Source organism: Ranitomeya imitator, chromosome 3, assembly GCF_032444005.1.
Source record: "Ranitomeya imitator isolate aRanImi1 chromosome 3, aRanImi1.pri, whole genome shotgun sequence".
Taxonomy (NCBI): Eukaryota; Metazoa; Chordata; class Amphibia; order Anura; family Dendrobatidae; genus Ranitomeya; species Ranitomeya imitator.
Genome location: NC_091284.1, coordinates 833,062,125 through 833,073,905, shown reverse-complemented (window position 1 = coordinate 833,073,905; position 11,781 = coordinate 833,062,125). Strand labels below are relative to the sequence as shown.

Genomic DNA, 11,781 nt, shown 5'->3' with positions numbered 1-11,781 from the left:
GTGGTGCTGACCCCTGTAGTAGTGCTGACCCCTGTAGGGGTGCTGACCCCTGTAGCGGTGCTGACCCCTGTAGTGGTGCTGACCCCTGTAGTAGTGCTGACCCCTGTAGCGGTGCTGACCCCTGTAGTGGTGCTGACCCCTGTAGTAGTGCTGACCCCTGTAGCGGTGCTGACCCCTGTAGTAGTGCTGACCCCTGTAGTGGTGCTGACCCCTGTAGTAGTGCTGACCCCTGTAGCGGTGCTGACCCCTGTAGTGGTGCTGACCCCTGTAGTAGTGCTGACCCCTGTAGCTATGCTGACCCCTGTAGCGGTGCTGACCCCTGTAGTGGTGCTGACCCCTGTAGTGGTGCTGACCCCTGTAGTAGTGCTGACCCCTGTAGTGGTGCTGACCCCTGTAGTGGTGCTGACCCCTGTAGTAGTGCTGACCCCTGTAGTGGTGCTGACCCCTGTAGTGGTGCTGACCCCTGTAGTGGTGCTGACCCCTGTAGTGGTGCTGACCCCTGTAGCGGTGCTGACCCCTGTAGTGGCGGTGACCCCTGTAGTGGTGCTGACCCCTGTAGTGGTGCTGACCCCTGTAGTGGTGCTGACCCCTGTAGTAGTGCTGACCCCTGTAGTGGTGGTGACCCCTGTAGTAGTGCTGACCCCTGTAGCGGTGCTGACCCCTGTAGTAGTGCTGACCCCTGTAGTAGTGCTGACCCCTGTAGTGGTGCTGACCCCTGTAGTGGTGCTGACCCCTGTAGTGGTGCTGACCCCTGTAGTGGTGCTGACCCCTGCCGCAGCGCCCCCTCTGGTGCTGACCCCCTCTGCAGGCGGCTCCGGGCTCAGGCAGGAAGCTCTGCAGTGAGGGTGGATCCGATCTCCGGGGCTGTCAGCTCGCTCAGCCCACAGTCAGTCTCCGGTGGAGGCTCCGGCACAGTCCCAGCTCCTCTCGTTCCTCCCTCGTCTGATCCTCCAGGATTTCATCCATCGCTCGCACAGGACTGATCGCTGCTCTGCTCCACAACAACAGCCTCCATCCATCTGCCAGAGGGGAGACCACCAGCCGGTCCATCCGAGCCACATCCCACCCGCACACCGGCCTGGCCATGGGCGACAAAGGAACCAGGTGGGTCCAGCACACGCGGGGAGCAAGGGGTTAATGGACCTGGCGGCTGCTTGTTGTTGTGGAAGGAGCCCGGCTGCTGCTGCTCCCGGGTGCAGGGATTTATGGGGTTAAACCCGAAGGGTGACACCGCCGGCTCGTATACTGTTAGCACGCTGTGGAAGGAAGGGGTTAATGGACCTTACATGGTCTCCGTCCAGGAAGGGGTTAATGGACCTTACATGGTCTCCGTCCAGGAAGGGGTTAATGGACCTTACATGGTCTCCGTCCAGGAAGGGGTTAATGGACATTACATGTCTCAGTCCGCTGTGGGAGGAAGGGGTTAATGGACCTTACATGGTCTCCGTCCAGGAAGGGGTTAATGGTCCTTACATGGTCTCCGTCCAGGAAGGGGTTAATGGACATTACATGTCTCAGTCCGCTGTGGGAGGAAGGGGTTAATGGACCTTACATGGTCTCAGTCCAGGAAGGGGTTAATGGACCTTACATGGTCTCCGTCCAGGAAGGGGTTAATGGATCTTACATGGTCTCCGTCCAGGAAGGGGTTAATGGACCTTACATGGTCTCCGTCCAGGAAGGGGTTAATGGTCCTTACATGGTATCCGTGCGCTGTGGAAGGAAGGGGTTAATGGACCTTACATGGTCTCCGTCCAGGAATGGGTTAATGGTCCTTACATGGTCTCCGTCCAGGAAGGGGTTAATGGTCCTTACATGGTATCCGTGCGCTGTGGAAGGAAGGGGTTAATGGACCTTACATGGTCTCCGTCCAGGAATGGGTTAATGGTCCTTACATGGTATCCGTCCACTGTGGAAGGAAGGGGTTAATGGATCTTACATGGTCTCCATCCAGGAATGGGTTAATGGTCCTTACATGGTCTCCATCCAGGAAGGGGTTAATGGACCTTACATGGTCTCCGTCCACTGTGGAAGGAAGGGGTTAATGGATCTTACATGGTCTCCATCCAGGAATGGGTTAATGGATCTTACATGGTCTCCATCCAGGAAGGGGTTAATGGACCTTACATGGTCTCCGTCCACTGTGGAAGGAAGGGGTTAATGGATCTTACATGGTCTCCATCCAGGAATGGGTTAATGGATCTTACATGGTCTCCATCCAGGAAGGGGTTAATGGACCTTACATGGTCTCCGTCCACTGTGGAAGGAAGGGGTTAATGGATCTTACATGGTCTCCATCCAGGAATGGGTTAATGGATCTTACATGGTCTCCATCCAGGAAGGGGTTAATGGACCTTACATGGTCTCCGTCCCTTTATCAAATTAAATGGCGGAGGCGGCGATCACTGACGGAGGAGAGGTCACCTGCTCTTGGCTGGCACATGAAGGGTTACGGCCGTCACTAGACCTCGTGTGCCACCAGGACGTGCTGACGAGAAAGGGTTAAAAGATTCCCAGTAATGAGGGGGTTTTACCCTGATGAAGGGGTTAAATCCTGTGGCCACATTTCCTCTTTACCGCTTTGTTTTCCAGCATGTAACCAAATCCTGGTGGGTGAAGGGTTAATGAGGCTCGCTCCTCTTGGCGCTGGGTCTCCTGGGCTCAGGGTAATCGGGGTTCACGCCTTCATGTGAGGCCGTCGCCTAATCGGCATGTGAGCAGGAAGGGGTTAATAAAACTGGTTCCTCTTTGCAGTCTTTCCATCGCACTTCATGCAGCGCTGGGTTCTGGATCTTCGGGGGTTAAGTCCGTCTTAAAAGGACAGAGATGTGACTCCAGACGGGGAACCAACTGAAATAACGAGGGACGAGAGCCGTTCAATGCCAAGTGTGGGGCGACGTGGAGAGGAAGGGGTTAAAGGAGTTTGTGCCACTTTTTGTTTGTACTTTCGAATGTAAAACGATGAATGAGGGGAAGGGGGGCCGCGGCCTGGCATCGAAGGGGTTAAGCTTCTCCGTTAGACCCCAAAGTGCCCATGTGACCCCTCTCCTGCAGAGTGGAGCTCGGATTCGGGGGTCTATGTTGAGGAAGTTGGAGGGCTTCTCGATCTACCCCCGTGCCCGCCACTGTTCACAACTGCAAGATGGCATCAGTAATGATGGGGGTCTTGGGGCCACAGGGTGGGGGGGTTACTGACTGACCCTTCATATCAATGGCCCGTGCCAGCACCATTGTGTAAGGTGATACAATATATCTGAGCCAGAGGAATTCCAGCCATTGCCACCGACTGCCCTGGTTGATGGGTCTGGGGGCATCCTGGTTTATCTTGGATGGAGGATCTGGGGGTCACCAGGGTTTATCTTGGATGGAGGGTCTGTGGGCACCTGGGTTTATCCTAGATGAAGGGTCTGGGTGTCACCCGGGTTTATCCTGTATGGAGGGTCTGGAGGTCACCAGGGTTTATCCTGGTTGAAGGGTCTGGAAGTCACCAGGGTTTATTCTGGATGGAGGGTCTGTAGGCACCCGGGTTTATCTTGGATGGAGGGTCTGGGGGTCACCCGGGTTTATCCTGAATGAAGGGTTTGGGGGCCACCAGGGTTTATCCTGGAAGGAGGGTCTGGGGGTCACCAGGGTATATCCTGGATGGAGGGTCAGGGTGGTCACCAGGGTTTATCCTGGAAGGAAGTTCTGGGGACACCAGGGTTTATCCTGGAAGGAAGTTCTGGGGACACCAGGGTTTATCCTGGATAGAGGATCTGTGGGTCACCCTCGTTTATCCTGGATGGAGGGTCTGGGGACACCCAGATTTATCTTGGATGGAGGGTCTGGGGACACCCAGATTTATCTTGGATGGAGGGTCTGGAGGCACCCGGGTTTATCTTGGATGGAAGGTCTGGGGGTCACCAGAGTTTATCTTGGATGGAGGGTCTGGGGGTCACTAGGTTTATCTTGGATGGAGGGTCTTGGGGTCACTAGGTTTATCTTGGATGGAGGGTCTTGGGTCACCAGGGTTTATCCTGGATGGAGGGTCTAGAGGTCACCAGGGTTTATCTTAGATGGAGGGTCTGGGGGCACCCAGGTTTATCCTGCATGGAGGGTCTGGGGGTCACAAGGGTTTATCTTGGATGGAGGGTCTGGGGGCACCCGGGTTTATCCTGCATGGAGGGTCTGGGGGCACCCGGGTTTATCCTGCATGGAGGGTCTGGGGGTCACAAGGGTTTATCTTGGATGGAGGGTCTGGGAGTCATCAGGGTTTACATTGCGTGCAGAATTATTAGGCAAGTTGTATTTCAGAGGAATACTTTTATTATTGATCAACAACTATGTTCTCAATCAACCCAAAGGACTCATAAATATCAAAGCTTAATATTTTTGGTAGTTGGGGTGGTTTTTTTTAGATTTGGCTCTTAGGAGGATATCTGTGCAGGTAACTATTACTGTGCAGAATTATTAGGCAACTTAATAAAAACCAAATATATTCCCATCTCACTTTTTTATTTTCACCAAGTAAACCAATATAACTGCACAAAATATAGAAATAAACATTTCTGACATGCAAAAACAAAACCCCCAAAAACTTAGTGCCCAATATAGCCCCTTTCTTTCTGATAACACTCAGCAGCCTCCGTCCATAGATTCTGTCAGTTGCTTGATCTGTTTACGACCAACATTGGTGCAGCAGCCACCACAGCCTCCAGACACTGCTCCGAGAGGTGGACTGTTATCCCTCCCTGTATATCTCACATTTTATGAGGGTCCACAGGTTCTCTATGGGGTTCAGATCAGGGGAACAAGGGGCCATGTCATTATTTTTTCTTCTTTGAGACCTTTACTGGCCAGCCACGCTCTGGAGTAGTTGGAGGCATGTGATGGAGCATTGTCCTGCATGAAAATCATGTTTTTCTTGAACGATACCGACTTCTTCCTGTACCACTGCTTGATGAAGTGATCCAGAAACTGGCAGTAGGTCTGGGATTTGAGCTTCACTCCATCCTCAGCCCGAGAAGGTCCCACAAGTTCATCTTTGATGATCCCAGCCCATACCAGTCCCCACCTCCAGCTTGCTGGCGTCTGAGTCGGAGTGGAGCTCTCTGCCCTTTACTGATCCAGCCTCTGGCCCATCCATCCGGCCCATCAAGAGTCACTCATTTCATCAGTCCAGAAAACCTTTGAAAAGTCAGTCTTCAGATATTTCTTGGCCCAGTCTTGACGTTTTATCTTATGTTTCTTGTTCAGAGGTGGTGGTTTTTCAGCCTTCCTTACCTTGGCCATGTCCCTGAGTATCACACACCTTGTGCTTTTTGTTACTCCAGTAACGTTGCAGATCTGAAATATGGCACAACTGGTGGCAAATGGCATCTTGGCAGCTTCACGCTTGATTTTCCTCAATTCATGGGCAGTTATTTGGCGCCTTTAGTTGCCTAATAATTAAGCACACCTTATATAGGGTTTTGATGTCATTAGACAACACCCCTCCTCATTACAAAGATGCACATCACCTGATTTACTTAATTGGTAGTTGGCTCTCAAGCCTGAACAGCTCGGAGTAGGACGACATGTATAAAAAGTATCATATGATCCAAAAAACAACTTGCCTAATAATTCTGCACGCAGTGTATATTGGATGGAGGGTCTTAGGGTCACCAGGGTTTATCTTGGATGGAGGGTCTGAAGGTCACCAGGGTTTATCTTGGATGAAGGGTCTGGAGGCACCAGGGTTTATCTTGGATGGAGGGTCTGGAGGCACCAGGGTTTATCCTGGCTGGAGGGTCTGATGGTCACCAGGGTTTATCTTAGATGAAGGGTCTGGGGGCACCTGAGTTTATTTTGGATAGAGGATCTGGAGGCACCAGGGTTTATCTTGGATGGAGGGTCTGGAGGCACCAGGCATAATCTTGTATGGAGGGTCTGGCAGCACCAGGGTTTATCTTGGATGGAGGGTCTGGAGGTCACCAGGGTTTAACTTAGATGAAGGGTCTGGAGGTCACCAGGGTTTATCTTGGATGAAGGGTCTGGAGGTCACCAGGGTTTATCTTGGATGGAGTGTCTGGAGGTCACCAGGGTTTATCTTGGATGGAGGGTCTGGAGGTCACCAGGGTTTATCTTGGATGGAGGGTCTGGAGGTCACCAGGGTTTATCTTGGATGGAGGGTCTGGAGGCACCAGGCATAATCTTGTATGGATGGTCTGGCAGCACCAGTGTTTATCTTGGATGGAGGGTCTGGAGGTCACCAGTGATTACCTGCAGCGGTCACAGATCCTGAGCCCGGATGTCCTCGAGGGCCCACCCAGATCATATCAGCCCCTTCTTCCCTCCTCCACCGCGGTACCTTGTGCGATGTTCGCCATGTCTTACGTTGCAGTGTGTGTTGTTATGAGCGGTGGCGCGGCGACTGTCGTGTGCGGTGCTAGTGGTGGTGGTGTACCCCGACTCTTATGCAATCTGTTATTGGGGGAGGTGTCGTGTTTGTTACATTGTAGCGGTCCGGAGAGTTCTCCGCTGTTCTCATGGATACAATGTTTCATTATATAACCAGAGAGAGGATGTAAAAGCCCTTAGTCCTCCGCTCCGCGGCTTTGCCGCTCCGCCGCTCACTGCTGCCCCCGAGCTCTGCTTCCCCAGATAACCCCAACTACGAGAGCCCCCTGCACCACAGATCAGTCACTGCTTATAGATGCAGCAGAGCCGATATTGTCACTTGACCCAAGTCATATCGCAATGTAGTGTCTATAGTCACATGGGACTGGGGGTGATATCTACAGCAATATCTGCTGGCTTCAGAGCTGAAATCTCAGCGTTCCCTGCTAGTACAGTGTCTGCACGGAGAAAAGGGATTTATTTCCTGGAAATTGTCTCTTTTCACCTGACAATAAATCATCTACTATATAATTGTCTAGGGGTCACTTCCGTCTTTCTGTCTGTCACAGATATTCATTGGTCGCGGCCTCTGTCTGTCATGGAAATCCAAGTTGCTGATTGGTCGCGGCAAAACAGCTACGACCAATCAGCGACGGGCACAGTCCGGAAGAAAATGGCCGCTCCTATGCCTATGCGGCATCAATAGTAAAAAAATGTAATGTTAAAAATAATAAAAAAACAAAAAACCTGCTATTCTCACCTTCCGTCGTCGCGTCCTCTCCTCGGCAGTGCAAGCAGCAGGTTCCGGTGCTAAGGATGCTATGCGAGAAGGACCTTCCATGACATCATCACAGGTCCTGCGCTCATCCAACCCTGGGACCGGAAGCTGCCGCCTGCACCGCACACAGGCGACAGGACTATAAGGGCTCCCTCGGAAGGTGAGTATATGTTTATTTTTTGTTTTAACTCTTTTTTTACCTGTTACATACGTGTCTGGGCAATATACTATGTGACTGGGCAATATACTACGTGTCTGTGCAATATACTACGTGTCTGGGAAATATACTACGTGGCTGGGCAATATACTACGTGGCTGGGCAATATACTACGTGACTAGGCAATATACTACGTGTCTATGCTGTATACTACGTGGCTGGGCAATATACTACGTGGCTGGGCAATATACTATGTGGCTGGACAATATACTACGTGACTGGGCAATATACTATGTGACTGGGCAATATACTACGTGGCTGGGCAATATACTACGTGGCTGTGCTGTATACTACGTGTCTGGGCAATATACTACGTGGCTGCGCAATATACTACGTGACTGGGCAATATACTACGTGGCTGGGCAATATACTACGTGACTGGGCAATATACTACGTGACTGGGCAATATACTACGTGACTGGGCAATATACTACGTGACTGGGCAATATACTACGTGGCTGTGCAATATACTACGTGACTGGGCAATATACTACGTGGCTGGGCAATATACTACGTGACTGGGCAATATACTACGTGACTGGGCAATATACTACGTGGCTGGGCAATATACTACGTGACTGGGCAATATACTACGTGACTGGGCAATATACTACGTGACTGGGCAATATACTACGTGGCTGCGCAATATACTACGTGACTGGGCAATATACTACGTGGCTGGGCAATATACTACGTGACTGGGCAATATACTACGTGACTGGGCAATATACTACGTGACTGGGCAATATACTACGTGGCTGTGCAATATACTACGTGACTGGACAATATACTACGTGGCTGGGCAGTATACTACGTCACTGGGCAATATACTACGTGGCTGGGCAATATTCTACGTGGCTGGGCAATATACTACGTGACTGGGCAATATACTACGTGACTGGGCAATATACTACGTGACTGGGCAATATACAACATGACTGGGCAATATACTACGTGACTGGGCAATATACTACGTGACTGGGCAATATACTACGTGACTGGGCAATATACAACATGACTGGGCAATATACTACATGGCTGGGCAATATACTACGTGGCTGGGCAATATACTACGTAACTGGGCAATATACTACGTGGCTGGGCAATATTCTACGTGGCTGGGCAATATACTTGTAGATTGTGAGCCCTCGTGGGCAGGGTCCTCTCTCCTCCTGTACCAGTTGTGACTTGTATTGTTCAAGATTATTGTACTTGTTTTATTATGTATACCCCACCTCACATGTAAAGCGCCATGGAATAAATGGCGCTATAATAATAAATAATAATAATAATACACTACGTGGCTGGGCAATATACTACGTGGCTGGGCAATATACTACGTCGCTGTGCAATATACTATGTGGCTGGGCAATATACTACGTGGCTGTGCTATATACTACGTGGCTGGGCAATATACTACGTCACTGTGCAATATACTATGTGGCTGGGCAATATACTACGTCACTGTGCAATATACTATGTGGCTGGGCAATATACTACGTCGCTGTGCAATATACTACATCGCTGTGCAATATACTATGTGGCTGGGCAATATACTACGTCGCTGTGCAATATACTATGTGGCTGGGCAATATACTACGTCGCTGTGCAATATATTATGTGGCTGGGCAATATACTACGTGGCTGTGCAATATACTATGTGGCTGGGAAATATACTACGTCGCTGTGCAATATACTATGTGGCTGGGCAATATACTACGTCGCTGTGCAATATACTATGTGGCTGGGAAATATACTACGTGGCTGTGCTATATACTACGTGGCTCTGTGCTGTATACTACGTCGCTGTGCAATATACTACGTGACTGGGCACTATAGTATGTGGCTGGGCAATATACTATGTGGACATGCATATTCTAGAATACCCGATGCGTTAGAATCGGGCCACCATCTAGTAAAATAATAATACATCAGTAATCTGTATGTACATAGTGACTGCACCAGCAGAATAGTGAGTGCAGCTCTGGAGTATAATACAGGAGGTAACTCAGGATCAGTAATGTAATGTATGTACACAGTGACTGCACCAGCAGAATAGTGAGTGCAGCCCTGGGGTATAATACAGGATGTAACTCAGGATCAGTAATGTAATGTATGTACACAGTGACTGCACCAGCAGAATAGTGAGTGCAGCTCTGGGGTATAATACAGGATGTAACTCAGGATCAGTAATGTAATGTATGTACACAGTGACTGCACCAGCAGAATAGTGAGTGCAGCTCTGGGGTATAATACAGGATGTAACTCAGGATCAGTAATGTAATGTGTGTACACAGTGACTGCACCAGCAGAATAGTGAGTGCAGCTCTGGAGTATAATACAGGATGTAACACAGGATCAGTAATGTATGTACACAGTGACTGCACCAGCAGAATAGTGAGTGCAGCTCTGGAGTATAATACAGGATGTAACTCAGGATCAGTAATGTAATGTGTGTACACAGTGACTGCACCAGCAGAATAGTGAGTGCAGCTCTGGGGTATAATACGGGATGTAACTCAGGATCAGCTATGTAATGTATGTACACAGTGACTGCACCAGCAGAATAGTGAGTGCAGCTCTGGAGTATAATACAGGATGTAACTCAGGATCAGTAATGTAATGTGTGTACACAGTGACTGCACCAGCAGAATAGTGAGTGCAGCTCTGGGGTATAATACAGGATGTAACTCAGGATCAGTAATGTATGTACACAGTGACTGCACCAGCAGAATAGTGAGTGCAGCTCTGGAGTATAATACAGATGTAACTCAGGATCAGTAATGTAATGTATGTACACAGTGACTGCACCAGCAGAATAGTGAGTGCAGCTCTGGGGTATAATTCAGGATGTAACTCAGGATCAGTAATGTAATGTATGTACACAGTGACTGCACCAGCAGAATAGTGAGTGCAGCTCTGGGGTATAATTCAGGATGTAACTCAGGATCAGTAATGTAATGTATGTACACAGTGACTGCACCAGCAGAATAGTGAGTGCAGCTCTGGGGTATAATTCAGGATGTAACTCAGGATCAGTAATGTAATGTATGTACACAGTGACTGCACCAGCAGAATAGTGAGTGCAGCTCTGGGGTATAATTCAGGATGTAACTCAGGATCAGTAATGTAATGTATGTACACAGTGGCTGCACCAGCAAAATAGTGAGTGCAGCTCTGGAGTATAATACAGGATGTAACTCAGGATCAGTAATGTATGTACGCAGTGACTGCACCAGCAGAATAGTGAGTGCAGCTCTGGGGTATATTACAGGACGTAACTCAGGATCAGTAATGTAATGTATGTACACAGTGACTGCACCAGCAGAATAGTGAGTGCAGCTCTGGAGTATAATACAGGATGTAACTCAGGATCAGTAAAGTAATGTATGTACACGGTGACCGCACCAGCAGAATAGTGAGTGCAGCTCTGGAGTATAATACAGGATGTAACTCAGGATCAGTAAAGTAATGTATGTACACAGTGACTGCACCTTCAGAGTAGTGAGTGCAGCTCAGCTGCTGCTCATTGTGCTGATTGTGGGTGCGGTCGCTGCTGAACCTGCAGTGTGCTCCTGAGCTCCAGAGAACCACCATCTCTCCACCCGGGGACCTGCTCTCTCTCTTACCCAGGGAGGGAGTGGGTTTCCTGGGATGAGTGAAGGAGCCAAGTCCCAGGCTTCTGCTTCCCGGACCAGGCTGGCGGGGGGCAGAAGGAACCAGCAACCAGCCTGCACATCAGAGGATTCGGGGGTGAGACGCTCCACCAGGAGTCGCAGCAATGTGGCTCCTACTCCCCCCAGGTCTGCAGAGACCCAGAGAAGCCGCAAGGCTTCCATGGAGGAGAAGCCTGCTAGCGTGCAAGATGGCGGCCCTTCCGGAGGAAAGCTGAGTGCTCACGGAGGTGAGGCCGACCTCACCGAGGAGGGTTGGGCGCTGCAGAGACCCTGGGAGTCTGTGTCCACCTATGCCTCCCGGGTCATGAGCCACCTTCGTGAGTATGAAGATGCTAGCAAGACCTTGAGAAGGCTTCGGGAGGAGCTGCGCTGCACAAGCGCTAAAGCTGCAGGCTCCTCCAGACCCAGGAAGACGCAATTCCAGGCGGAGGTAAAGATTCTGAAGCTTGAAATTAATGACCTGGAGGTAAGAAAAGCATTTATTCGAGAAAAAAGTGGACCATTTAAAGAAAAGCTTATAAATGAAGACAGATTCAGAGAAATGGCTGATAACAGAGAGCAAAGGCAGATGGGGCTGCAGCCTGAGTGCCAGGTGGATGATGATGATGATGAGGAGGATGACCAGCAGAAAGCTCCACCTGGCAGCCCTCTTAGTCACTCAGAGGCCACGTGCAGCGAGCTCCCTGCTGGACAGGCGACGATGACATCTCGTCGCAGTTCTGCTGGCTCTGGGGAGGACAGTGACATCGGCCAGG

General features: G+C 50.2%; 1 protein-coding gene across 2 annotated transcripts in view; it reads left to right on the top strand.

Moving 5' to 3' along the window:
* The first annotated feature begins 822 nt into the window (after positions 1-822).
* The window catches only part of LOC138671370 (beta-arrestin-1), a 319,598-nt gene continuing 308,639 nt past the window's right edge, over positions 823-11,781 (top strand). The window contains exon 1 of one of the 2 annotated variants that reach the window (XM_069759480.1): positions 823-1,104. In XM_069759480.1, coding sequence (XP_069615581.1) covers positions 1,085-1,104 — 20 coding nt within the window. In that variant the 5' untranslated portion in view covers positions 823-1,084. The remainder of the gene's footprint in view (positions 1,105-11,781) is intronic. The other variant, XM_069759482.1, reaches the window with a different exon arrangement.